The 15,028-nt window shown below is 34.7% G+C and overlaps 1 protein-coding gene across 1 annotated transcript; it reads left to right on the top strand.

The window, feature by feature from the left end:
• The first annotated feature begins 13,132 nt into the window (after positions 1–13,132).
• LOC149787740 (uncharacterized) lies at positions 13,133–14,371 on the top strand. The gene is made up of 2 exons (XM_089973946.1): positions 13,133–13,252; positions 14,010–14,371. Exons 1-2 carry the CDS (start codon positions 13,201–13,203, stop codon positions 14,258–14,260), a joined length of 303 nt encoding a protein of 100 aa, XP_089830072.1. The 5' UTR covers positions 13,133–13,200; the 3' UTR covers positions 14,261–14,371.
• The last annotated feature ends 657 nt before the right edge of the window (positions 14,372–15,028 follow it).

Raw genomic sequence — 15,028 nt, 5'->3', positions numbered from 1 at the left:
GCAGTGTTAGGGAGCAGATTCGCACTATTAAATGAGACCGCCGTAAAGCTGAGAGGCTTTCGCTTTCCACTAGACTCACAATTCATAAGCAAATCTATGAAGCCGCTAAGAGGAATGTCACAAATATAGTCATGCAGCTAAATCAGCCCACTACAACACTTCGATCATGGACAGTTTCAGCTGCACAGAGCTCTTCGAGATTACTAACAAGCTAATGTCAAGGAACAAATCTACACCACTTCCAACTACCTTCTCTCCAGTCGACCTTCCGGACATGTTTGCAAATTTCTTCCGTGACAAAGTACAAATCATTAGAGATAAGCTTGACACCACAATTTCAATTGACTCGTCGTCACCATACAGTTGGGATACAGAATTTGAGCGGCAACCATTAGCAGCATTTGAACCTGTCTCTATGGATTTCGTACGTACAATCCAGACGAAGAGTGCACCAAAGTCATGTGAACTTGATCCAATTCCAACATCACTACTGCTTGAGTGCTTAGATCCAGTATTGCCTTCACTAACTGATGTTATTAATACCTCTCTCTCATCCGGGGAATTTCCATCATTTTTAAAACTGCCATTGTAAATCATTTGCTGAAGATACCAACACTAGACCATAACGATTTAAAGAACTACCGCGCAGTTTCTAATCTCCCATTCATATCAAAAATCTTAGAAAAGGTTGTTCTATCCCAGCTTGTATCTCATCTAAATTCAAACAGTCTTTTTAGCAATGTACAATCTGCATATCGCCATTGTCACAGTACTGAAACTACTCTTATAAAAGTAGTTAATGACATTCTCTCTGCGTTGGATAGCGGAAAGATTACAGTCCTCACCCTCCTAGATTTGTCTGCAGAATTTGACACAATAGACCATGATATATTACTTCACCGTCTCCAGCATGTATTTGGCATTCATGATACAACATTACTGTGGTTCAAGTTCTACTTGGTCAACAGGACACATTGTGTACGCAAATGGAATACACTCCAGCCCAGTTAATCTATGTTGTGGTGTTCCACAGGGGTCTGTTCTTGGACCTGTTCTCTTCATTATGTACACTCAGTCGCTCTCAAGTGTCATAGATCATCATCCAGTGTCTCACCAATTGTACGCTGATGACACCCAAATATACAAATCTAGCCACCCAACTGAAGTTGATACTACTATCTAATGTGTAGAGAGGTGCATTTCTGATGTGAAATCATGGATGACATGTAACAACCTGCAGATGAATGGTGATAAAACTGAAGCCATTCTGATCACAATACAAAGACTTTCTCATTCACATCCTTTACCTCAAACAATAAATATCAGCAACACCAACATTAAATTCACACAATCAGTACGAAACGTAGGTGTTACTCTGGACAGTACTCTCACATTGCACCAACATGTCATGAACATATGTAAGGCTGCATATCTTGAGCTGAGACGCATCAGCTCAGTTCGCAAATATCTTTCAGTTGATGCTACTAAAACACTTGTGTGTTCATTAGTACTTTTAAGACTGGACTATTGTAACTCAATTCTGTCTGGTTCAACTCAATATCTACTCCAGAAACTTCAAAAAGTTCAAAATACAGCTGCTCGGATCATGCTTAGATGACCGCGATCAGAGTACACCTCCCCGCTGCTCTGTACCCTACACTGGCTATCCATTCGATCCAGAATCAAACACAAAATTTGTTCTCTGTTCTATGTTTCACTGTCGGACTCTAGTCCAACATACCTATCCGACCTCACCCATGTGTACACAACATCAAGATACTTACGCTCCTCTTCTGACAATCGTATACTCATTATTCCCACTATGAAAACAAAGTCATATGGACAGCGTTCTTTTGCATACCAGGGCCCAGCAGCGTGGGATGAATTGCCCGCTGAACTTAGACACAAAGACACAGTGATCACATTCAAGAGGGCTCACAAAACTCACTTATTTCGACTGCAAGAACAAACTTAAAGACCTAATAATGTTTCCTACCTTGAATATTCTCAGCATGTTTTTAATGTTTTCTAATTTCATGGCGTTTGTTTTTGTAATCATATCATTATATGTTTTTTATCTTATAGGTGTTTTTCTAATGTTGTAAAGCGCTTGGAGCGTCTAAAGATTAGGCGCTGTACAAAGTCTACATTATTATTATTATTTCTGAAATTAAAAAATTAAAGAATTACATCATAAGAATATCTGATGAAATTAACCCTGACAAAATTATTTCTGATTTTGAATCATTACAAGAACGTAAATTTGAAGATAGATATATATTTCCATCAGAAGACACGTTTGTTAAACTCATCCAGCAAGCTATGTTTCAATTGATGACTATAGTTAAAGAGACAGTAGCGGAAAAATTTGTACTTCTGTCAAACGAGATTGAAAAAATTAATTCAGAATTATCCTACGAATACGAAACAAAAAAAATATTGACACTCGTATAAGTCAATTAGGAAAGATTATGTCAGAAAAGAAAAGCACTGTGACACATGACCATATTGATAATGATATTGAAAGTGCCGTTATTAGTGACTTTATTAACAACGTCATTTCTAAAGAAGATTGTGAAAGTGAATAATTATTCAGATTATAATATGGTTCAAGGGATTCAGATTATTTTTATTATGTAATTTTTGTTTTCAGTAACATTTTCATTATTTTAGTATCTATTACCCCATCAAATAATAAAATCGGAATGGTTTTCATTATTTTACTATCTATTACCCAAACAAATTCGATAATTAGTGAAGATTAATATTTTTATTTTTTATTCTGATAGTAATATTTATCCTTGACTATCAGGGGGTTCAGATTATGAAATGTATTCTGATAATAATATTTATTCTGGTAATGGTATTTATCCTTGACTATCAAGATATTATGTAAACTTCTGTTTTTCAGTAGGTCTTTCACAATTACGAGTATCATAATACCCCCAAATTAAAAAATCTGACTACCGTTACAGACAAAGGTTGAGTATCATTTACCTAACATCTGGACGAGAATCAGTAAAAAATAAATTCTGTTATAATATATTTCTTTGTTTCTTGACTTTCAAGAATTATTATTATGTAAAAAAATCTGTTTTCGTAGTTTTATGTACAGTTCTAATTTCATCAGCCAGTAATCTGAAATTTCTTTCATAAACAATTTTAGTGGAAGTTTTACGATCATAATCAATGATAGAAAACATTATTATAAGAAATCTTTTACCATCACTAAGAATATAAATATCCGTGCCAGTCCATGGATACAAATTTCGATATTTAGGAGTTGTTAAAAAAAATTCTCATTTGTTTAAAATCAGCGAGGTTTGGTTCTGGTGGTCCATGATATTCTGGTGCTACTTCAGGCCAGCCTAAAACAGATATTATCGCTGATTCATAAATATCAGCAGCATAATTTTGCGAATATATTTCAATCGTGGATGACAAAGTTGGTTCATGGACAGTGGTAGCTATTTCGATTCTTTTTCTGTTATTTATTTTATTCTGCGTTGAAATTCAACATTGATTTGTTCTATTTGATAAATGCCTGTAGGTACGCCGACAACTTGCCAATCGGGTGTTCCATCTGGTTTATTTTTATTTGCAAATACAAGCGAATTATTAGCCTGTAATCCACCGAATGATTTTGATCTGATGTTTGGCCAACTGTAATATACTCGTAATTGTGCAAAAGCTATATCTTTTACAGGTATCGCAGTTGAAAAGTTGACGTTAAATTCAGGATTAGTCGAACTTGCTGATATCATCGTGGTTTTCAACGGAGCTGTGTTCGTTACAATTTGTTGAAATAGTTCGCCTGACGATGTCATTATTATTCTTAATTAAATTAGACACATTTGTACCTTTCATGGTAGCGCCATCATGGTAAATTTTTATCATTTCTGAAAACTCAAAATCACAAATTATTCCATCATTAAGTCCTGAAGATATAACAAAGATAATTTAGAATATGCCACTGTTGCTGAATGTAGTTTTATTATGTATTCATGTAATTTAATTTTGTATTTGTGCACGTTGATATCTTTTTTTGCAATAATATTGAGAATTCAGCAATTGTTGTTGCTAGCGAAACACAGATTGTTATAATTATCGCCATTGCTAGCAATGGTGTTATTGTTGATATCAATAAGCATGTTCCAGCGATAACAGCAGACGCCGAATAAATAATTATGTCAATAGCAATTATACGCCAATTGTATTTTTGTTTATTTTTATTGTATATTTATCAGTGATATTTTGTAATTTTGTTTGCCATAAACATACCTGATTTTATCTATAATGTTGCGTTGTAACATGTTGAAGGCTCATTATTTAATTAGGTGTGAATTTAGCTACTAATTCAAGACACCAATAATAAATCAAGTCGAGTTTCTTTTTCTTCCGGTTCCACAGTAAATGTTTCCTCGTCGTTTTGATCTAACATTACTAACATAGATGCACCTAACAGAGTCACTGGATGACGCCGTGAAATTGTAGTAGATATTGTAAATGTTGTAACACCAAGTACAGAAAGCCAGTATATACCGGTAACCTCAGCGCGATGTTTAATGGTTTTATTGAGTGGTGATCATAATGCTTGGTCAGAAGCTACTGCATATACCACGTTGATAATCTGCTTGTAATGAATTTTAATCAGATTAATTTATTAACGATATCAGGAATTCCACTTATACCATCTTCTAGTATTTTTATAATATCATCGATATTACTCTGCGCTGTCGTGATTAACTCTGAAACTAATTTAGGATCCCCGATAACCCATACTATTTTATTAATCGTTTCAATATCTGACATAGCTGTTTTAATATCGTTAAGTTTTGTGCTAATATCAACGAGTTTCACGTCAACAGTCAGTGAGTTTCCAAAGAATTGCTCTGCAATTTCAGTAAATTTTCTAAAAATTCTACGAAGATTTGAAAACATATTTACGTGAACGTCATACTCAGATCGTAGTATGGTTAATTTAGTATCTACTTTATTATAGTTATTATCTACATATTTGTTTTGCTGCTGCATCTTCATCAGATGTTGGATCTCTTAAAACAAATATATTATTTCCCATCATGAAGAGCTCACCTGTCATTGTATCACCGGTAGATCGTAAACGATTAGCAACACTTTTAGCAATTTCATTTCTAATAATTGCGATTGATATATTTGAGTCCTTGATTTTACCGCTTTCAGTAAATACTGGAATGTTATCCGTAGTAGCACCGAGAACTCTACGTATTATGTCATTGATTTTGATATTACTCGTCTTCAAAACACCATGTTTATCCTGAAAAATAACAACGTCATCTGGATCAACTCCCGAAAAATTCATAATATCAGCAAGTTCATCTTTAGTCGCATAATTCGACAGATCAGTGGTACCACTAAGAGAAGATATTCCGTAAATATCTACCATTATACTATAAGATTTATTCAAATCGCGCGGCGATGCCGTTAACTTGTATAATCGTGCACGACCTTATGAGGTGGCCTTGCCGATGGTGATACAGCGTCGAGTACAGAAATCATTTCACGACCGCATATTGGCGGATCTGTTATCGTTTGTGTTGGTAATATTTAATACCTGATATGCGTTTTTATTGTGTTTACGTAACTTATAAATTGTTTTGGTGAAGCCAACCCATACGAATAAAAATGAACAGTTCCACGTGATCTATCGCGTATGCAACCCAATGAGTACCGCGGAGAGAACTTTCATCAAGATTAATGACACCGGCTTCAGCATTTTTGGTTGTTTTGGTAATTAATAGCGCATTAAAAAACCTCTGAAATTTTTTTTTTCTTTAATTTCTTCATAGCATCAATTAAATCAAAATTTGAAATCGGTGAAAAACTATCTAACGAAGTGTTCCTGGAAGTCTCTGGCCACGTCCGTATCTTGTTCCTGGTACTCTTATATCTTTACCTCTTTTTTAATCCTTTTCCCGTTGCTTTCTTTAATGACATTCCAGTACCGGTTCCATCAACACCAGGTGCAGCTGCTTTTGCAACAGCTGGACGTGATGCGGCAATTAACGCTGGCATAGCTGCAAGAAGTGGAAATATACCACCTGTTTTAATTGAATCTTTAATCGCACCCGCAGAGAGACTAAGTTTAACGCCTGTTTTTGATTGTTTAGCGTTATTGAAATGTTTAAGTTGACGTTCTGAGAATGATAATTTATTTGGACCAGTTGCGATTTGCTTTGATTTTAGTGATATTTTCATTCCGCAGTTCTTTGTTGAATTTGATTCAAGTTTTTTAATCTGACTAGGAGTCAGACTGACACTAACATGATGATATGACATTATGAATATCGCGAGTGATCTAATTACACATCTTTTTGCAAACGATGTTACACATCATTAAAACGATGTTACATATTTTCAACTGGTGCATCAATAACTCTCATTCGTCCACCAACACCTTCGAATAACATTGATTTGTCGCTGAATATAACATCAATTGCTCTGTAAGCACCATGAACAACTGGTGGACCAACTACAGCAAAAGTAGGTTGTGTTACTTGAACAGGAAAATGAACATCAACAACATATTGTCTAGATCAATCAAGATGTTCCAGGAAAAGCAATACATCGAATATATCGTCGTGAAATTTAGCTGTGATATTTGCAAACCAGTATCTATACTTTTAACACGACCCATAAATGTCATCAAACGATGATATCCACGTGCTACATGGTTATTTTTAAAATTCAGTAATATATCCTCAGTTGGTTCTTGATGCCTATTTATTCTTATAGAAACTTCACTAACTCCAAGTTTGTCTAATATCATATGACTACGTGTTTGTGTATTTGCTCGCGTAAAATCCTGAAAAATAATAACTCTATGTCGTGGTGCTGAAACACCCTGTTGTGATGCTAGGTGCCATGTAAATAAACCATTAACACTAGTTTGAATACTGTCTGTGGTTACTGTTAACCATGATAACAATAATTTACCACCTGAATCCACAAACAAAGTAGTTTTTGTTATGTGGCGATCGTTGGAGTCATTACCGGCATCCACAACGAAATTTCGTTAGCATTACTTTACCAGCATCACCAGCAGGACACCAAATTGCATCATCCTCGGTAGCTTTTCTTACAAATGCAACTGTATGTCTAGTCCCAAAGATAACTTTTCTAGCATTTCTACAAAATCCAAAGATGTGAGATAGTGGAATTGTACCTGAAAATCTTCTATGATCACTTTTCAACAATAATTTACATGTAGAAAATTATAAATTAAATTCTGGATTAGCTCCATGAACCACCGGCCACATATCAGCGTCAGCGTTGTAGGGAAAGTTTCTTGGTCGTCTTATAATATACGGTCTATGTTCAGGATGGTCAGTATCATCTTTGTAAAACATCATTGTCGGTCCGGCTGATCTTGTATAATCATCTGAATATCTTGCTAGACCTATTATCGTCGTGGCAACGTCGATGTCCTTCTGAATTGATTCAATATTTATTCCGTCTTAACTATACGTAGCACTGTCAAAAAATGCCATGATATCGTTGTCGACAAAACCAATTTTGACATCAGCTGCTTATTTACTATCATTTGCTCTTATAATTTCACCTTCTACTTCGATGAATGCTTCAGCGGGTAAAAAATATATGCTTGTATCTTAAACTTGCAATTCAACTCGTCCACGTTGATTTGGTTGTCGTGCGTCATAAGAATAATACTGATAATTACGTATAGATTCATACTTAAAAACTGGCGCATCCATATAAAATGCGGTATAGGAGATCTGCTTGGACATTTTATAATAATAGCCATGATTTAAATCATGGTCGTCTAACACGAAGACCACTTTGGAACATTCAACTTCCTGAAATAAGACTTGAAGTTATATTTTTTCTGCTTCATCAGCCAGCTCTGAAATTTTTTAATTTGCAGCTTGATTTATTATCTTACTGACATTTGCAGGCATAACGTCACTGCGGGCCAGTTTCACTGGTCGTGGTTTTCGACCTAGTCTGTCCTTGAATGCCGAAAACGCTTTACCGGCAATACTACCAATTGCGCCATGAATTTACTCACGAACAAGATCAATAGATTTCATTCCTAGTTGTTTTGCAATCGGTATTACGTATGGGGCTATCCTTGCAAATAAACCTTTAACAACATCGCCGAGTCCATTACCGTCAATTGCTTCGTAAGTTGGTAATCGCGAATTTGCTACCCTGACCATGGTCGGTCCAAGTTGAGCCTTATGTATTATCATTGTATTTGTTATTCATTTATCGAATCATAGCGATCTTAATCATAGCGATCTTAACCGCAATAATAATCATCAGTAATTTCATCGATGAGAGATCGATAAACATTGATGTCTATGAAACTGCCTGTAAATTATCGTCGACAAATATCAGATATTTCATTAATAATCTCTAGAGAATTATTTCCTGCGCGTTTTCCCCCAATCAGAATTTCTAATCGTTCTACGTCAGAAAGTATATTGTTAGGACAAGCAATAAGACCACTTCTACCTGTTGTAATCAGGGAAGAAAGACTACTTCCAGCTGCTTCTTCTTCTTCCTCACTTATTGTTTTAAGAGATCGTGTTGGTTGTGACGGTTCTCGTCCTGTAAGATACTCTTCTATTTTTCTGCGATAATTATCATATCTTTGATCATCAGATAAGACCTTATGTTTATCGTAGTATATACGACATATTCATTTGTACCAGGTTTAACGACTTACATAATAATAATATCCATGTTTCAAAAATTTGTCTTTTTTATCAAAACTTTCAGCGGCAAGTTTTGATAATGTATCAACGTTCTTAATCTCTTTTATGAAATTAATACCCACACTGATAAATTTATCACTCAGTGTAATTGTCAAATAATCATCTTGTTCTGGTGTTTTTTATTCACGACTTTTCATTTCACCTATGTAAGAACGAACTCTGCCAATAATATCAAGTATTTCTTCACCTACAGGAGGAGGCTGAGCGATACTATTTTAGTTTGAAGATCTAGTAAAATTCTTTTTGTTCCTTTACTTTTTTTTCGCTCCCTTTTCTGTTTGTTCAGCAGTTCGTTTTAACGTCGGAAGACCTTCAGTAGCTTCTGCAAATCTTTCAGTAACAGGTTTAAATAACTCTTCTGTACCTTCTGCATATTCAACTTGAGCTTCTTGTCGTTGCTGTAGTTTTCGTCTGACACAACCACGCACAGGAAGACATTTCTTTATTGCTTCTAGTCTCTCTCGAGCTAATCTAGCTGTGTAATATTATTTAGCTGGTGGCATTATCTTATCTTCAATGATTTAATTAGAGCAGCAGAGTTGGTGCGTTCTCAAGTTGTTTCAATTTCTTAATATATCTGCATATTTTATATTTTTAGTTCGGGAGAAAAGCAAAATAATCAAATGAACTAACCCAATTAGAGGAGCCTCCGCGTGGTTATAATATATTGATTTTAACGTTATTTACGTTATTTAATCGTCTTTTCATGAATGCTTATTTCGGCCTTTGGACCCTCCCAAAAATTAGTCTGTTCACCCTCTCTGCTGCTAATAAAAACATTCATAAAACTGCATACATGTTTTATCATGAGTTATCGGAATACACGAGACTGAATTGGCGTATTGATAGGTCAAGGACATCAGGCCGAAACGTATACATAAGCGACATCAAAGGATTTCATTCCCTCGACTCAGACCAAAACACGTAATGTTGTTTTGTATTTAATACATAACCCATACATAACGAAAAAGGAATATATTTACTAGAATTTGATTCAAGACAGTCTAAATATTATCTACAAGGAAGTCAAAGAAGAAGCCGAAGAATTAAGAATTTGGTCTGTGATGCAAAAATAAGGATTGAACGGTTGTATCGAACTCCAGATCAAACGAGTATGATTAAATGGGTATAAAATCAAATTTAAACCTGGGTACGCACTTTGTTTAATTCTTTTAAATATCTAGAAGAAACCCAAGGTGTATCATAATACGTACAATCATTTTTGTTTTGATATCAAGAAATATTGGGATTTGGATTCTTTTAACTAGCAACCTAATTTGTTTTTCGATCCTGCTAATGTATCAGAAGTTGCAGATAAACGAATTGTTTGACATCGGTCTTCAATTTTGTAGTATTTTCCAGGAAAATAATCACTACGTAGTGCAAACCACGATCAATACATTTTATAACAGCTACGATGGAGATAACATAACAGTACATTGATATATATAAAAAATGGAAAGGGCAATATAAGGTCAACAATTCTCGTAAAAATACCCATATAGGAATGAAAGAGAAGGAAATATAATCCAGGTATAGAAGTATGCTAACTCATTATCGAATCGTCTGTGGCATCAATAAATCATTTTTACAACTTCTCTTATGATGTCACTTCCTTTAAATGTTTTTCGGTCTAAACAATGTCACAATAGGTTAGGTTTTCAAAGCAGTTTGCATTTAGTTATGAACTAGTTGCGTGGTGATTTACATATTCGTATTTTGTAAGCTGTCCTAGTCATATCGGTACTGTCAAAATGAAAAATAGTTGTCACTCATGTGGTTGTTCTGCTATCGTGATAACTAGATAACGCGATGTTGGTTCATCACCACAGCGTGAAGGAGCGCCTATTTCATTCATCTGAAACTCATCTGAATTAAATGCTAAAGTCCATTCAATCATTATAATTTATTTCATGCTACACTTTTCCAATCTATTTTACGAAATTATATATATATATATATATATATATATATATATATATATATATATATATATATTAAAATAAATTCAACACGTCACATGCAGAGAACAATCTTAGAAGAAAACTCTACAGACATGTCTATATTTCTGTTATTATCCTTCGAAATTGTAAACTTTGTATACAATAAAAGTATATTCACGTTCATTTATTTTTTATATTATCTAAGAATCCAAAACCACAATATTTTACAACGTAACAATATAATATTTTATTCAGTTTTGCTATCATCGCAGTTTCGTTGTTAACCGACACCTAGTGAAAGGAAAAATCCGTTTATACTCAAGAATTCTTCTCCAACAAGTTAACATCTTCGATGGCGCGAATCAAAGTGCGATTGTACGAAGATGTTCATCAAAATATATTGACTGTCTCCTATGACCGTTAGAGGAAGAAAGGCGTTATTTCATTGGAGATTATTACATTGATTACAAGCGTTTGAAGGAGTGCCGAAATCACTGAGGCTAAGAACGCTACATCTCTCTCATTGCATAGGACGATGAAACACAAAATAATTGATTGATAAGGTTTACTGAACCAATGAAATGTAATTCATGCTTCACGTTCCATATCATATTCCAAATAAAATAATCCGTATATAGAGTTTACTTATAACTCTATTCTAAAATCATATCTACACTTTCAATATATGATCTTAGAGCATAAAAGCATCAAACAGTTTTTTCTGTGAAAACTACAAATTCTGGCAAGATATAATATAACATACTGTTCGTTTATTTTTTAAATTACCTCAGAATTTTTAAGCATTGTATTCTTTATAAGATACAAAAGTAAGGTTTTAATATTTCTTGCTACCAGTTCATTGCAAATTCCCTGTGAATAGATAAATCCTGCAAAGATATGTGCGCCGTTGCACACGAAAATATCTGTCCCAGTTACATATGCATAGATTCAAATCAAATTCAGATTATAAGACCCTACTCACGAAATTCTTTACATGTATTTATTGCTGTCGATAACCTTTCAGTGGAAACAGGGTGCTATTTCATCGCAAATTAACTGACATTCTGATGATTCTGTAATTATGAAAGTTTCCTTTACCACGACTCACATAAACATTGCGATATATCTAAGCAAAGATACAGTACGATGTAATGGAAAATCCTTCAATGTGTCGATTATTATGACAATATAATGACATATAATTATTCTTTTACTGATCCGTGGCAGAAATGAAGACAAATGGCAGATGTCGGGTAAATTACAATTCGCACAAAATCTAAGCGTTTGAAAAAGGGCGAAACGTATACGCGAGGTTTAAACCAAATATATATTAGCAATGGAACATGTAAAACAAGTACGTTAAAAGGATCAAGATAACATAAATAGTACGAATTTCAATGGCATCATTGTTTCTTGAAATTCTAAAATGTGTCAAAAGGACAAAATATTATATCAGTTGTGCTAGTTTGTAAGCAAATCGAAGATGCGAAACGACTTCGTATAGCATCTTCAATGCATTGAGTTATATCAAAGCAAAATTATAATAAGGTGTTAACGAAGATATTTTAATGTATTGATTGATGTGACTACATGTCTCTAATAATTTGTTTCAAGATTATGTGTTGCTGTTTCGTGTCACAAATTAAGAATTCCTGCAGATGTTTAATAGAGTTAAATTCACACACAAACTTCGCATTTGAGAAAAAGACATAACGTACAGCATGCATGGTTTAAATAAGGATAAAGCGGAAATCGACAACGAAAATATCGCCAGTTAAATAGTTCAGCGTAACATTAAGATAATATTACTAGAATAATAATTAAATGATTAAGCTTTCTGACATTTTCAAATTCCGGAAACAGATACAATGAAAATGTTGTCTCATTATCACAATTGGAATAAAAAATGCATAAGCGACGCAAACAATTTCTTTTCACTTCATCATGAACCAAAGAAGTGTGCCTTACCACTACGTATGTCTCAAAATCGTAACAAAACACAAAATAACAACTAAGTATAAACCAATTTAATTTCAGTTCAGTATTTTGCAATTACATTTTAACGTGCTGTAGAATGATAAAATTGTATGACATGAATATTTTTGTCTGATTCTACTAACACGAAAGCACACCATATCCTTTAAACAGATTACATCACTGACAACACTTACATCTATATTTAGTCATTGTTCCCGCTTGACACCTACATCTGATTTGTGCGGCATCAACTACGTATGCTTCTGTTGATTAATGTCAGTGACGTATACACGATGGAACCTCAAAATAGCCACAATACCTAACTAATGAATACCATACGGTTTCCTCACACTAAAGGCTCATGATTGATTATTTTTACATTACTTTAACAGGAAGTGAATCATGTATAAAAAGCCTGATTTCAGTTTAAAAGAACCAGAACTACTAGAACCTGAACAAGAGCATATCCTACAGAGAAAATATCCAAGCATTCCTCAACTATGAAGACCATTGTGGGTTTGGCTCTTTGCATGCTGGTTGCAACAGTCGCAGGTAAGATCCCATAATACAATTCATAATTAGTTGAAAACTTGTACCGATATATTCTTTGTCAGATAAGATCTAATTCCCACAATAGTACTTATAGATCTGATTGCGTGCCTACCTATGTCCATGTACCATTCTCTTTAGATCCGCACATTTTACGGGATATAAGTGTGTATATTTCAAAGCATATACTCATGACACATCCTTCGCGAGCAGAGCTGCCCTAAACGTCTTTTAGTTTGTTCGTGTGTTGTGTTTTCTAAACATCCACTTCCAGACATTTAACTCCTGTAAAGTAATTACATTTTTGTGTTAATCCTGTCTTGCGAGAGGAATCGGTATAATTCCGAACGGTGTACGGTCTGATTCCACACCATTTTCAACATTACCTGCAAGGATCCGACGGATTACACTTTCATGTGTGCGTGTGTGTGTGTGTGTGTGTGTGTCTGTGTGTGTGTGTGTGTGTGTGAATCACAATTCCAGTTTTTGGAACATAATTGCACGGATTTTGTACTCATTGTCTGCTCTTCTCCACTCCTCTATATTTAAAGAAATATATAAACATCAAACTGGATTCATGGAGAGGCACTTTGGTTTTTCCTTACCTAGTACTTATCCATGTCTAAAGCAAATTAAAATATTCATATTGATTTCTATATTGCTCTTTGTTCTGCATATAAAGTCCTTTTTGCCTCTCGTGAACAATGTTTATTATTTTCTCTGTTATTTTCATACAAATATCTTTTTTATTACATTACAGCCCAGCTGTATGACAGAGGCATTGGAGGTATTGGTGGCCTCGGAGGTATCGGTGGTCTCGGAGGTATTGGTGGTATCGTTGGCATCGGAGGAATTGGAGGAATCGATGGCAGCTGGGGAATTGGCGGTGGAATAGGAATTGGAAGTACATACTGTCCAAACACTTATTGCTTCAACGGTCAGTGTAGCCGATTCGATCGCTATGCCTACTATTTGGGTCGACGTTGCTACTGCAGTTGCACAGGATATTAATTTGTGAAGACGGTTATTGTACAGTTCACTAACAATATTTAATGACTCATTTCATTGAAAATTATTCACCTTTTTATCATATTTGTTCAGTAAATAAATTTTAAAATTTGATGTCTACAGAAAGCGTTATTTCTAAATGCATTAGAATTACCAAAGTTACAACTGCAAATTAGTCTTTCTGTCGAGTGTTGTACTTGAAACTGATGTGTGTCATGTGCACTTCCTGTAGTTATTTAGTAGTGTGTAGGGATGGTAAAACCAATGTCGGCTAGTACAAAAGTTAGGTACCGAAGGCACTAAAAATCTGGGTTCAAGGCAAGTAGACTGTCTTATAAACGTCCTGGATGACAATCATTTGGAATTGCATCAAGCTGTTTAGTACATAATACTTCTAGGATTTATAAACTACTGCAGGGGCTTATGTTTACGCTGCGAGAATCACTTGGTGTCAAAATGACCTTTGGACTTGAAAAAAACAGTCGTCATAACTTTGACGCTGGGGTGCATAAACAGTCTTTGCTATAAACTGCCATTCAGGTATCTGGTCAAGTGAATCGTATTCTTATGCTTTGTTTTGATCTGACGATCCAACAATGTGAACATTTTGGCCTCACGTTTGATTTTAAGTTTTAACCAGGTGGAGGTAGCAATAAATTTGTGCATACAATTATCCCTCGCACCGTAATCAAACCATTGGTAATCGAAGTCTTAACACTTGAACATACAGTGAAGCAACTCTTGTGAAGTAGACTGTAGCTAGCAAATTGA

Source organism: Sinohyriopsis cumingii, chromosome 11 (assembly GCF_028554795.1).
Source record: "Sinohyriopsis cumingii isolate HCF-2022 chromosome 11, ASM2855479v2, whole genome shotgun sequence".
Taxonomy (NCBI): Eukaryota; Metazoa; Mollusca; class Bivalvia; order Unionida; family Unionidae; genus Sinohyriopsis; species Sinohyriopsis cumingii.
Note: the sequence above shows the minus strand (reverse complement) of the source record. Positions and strands in the feature narration are given on the sequence as shown.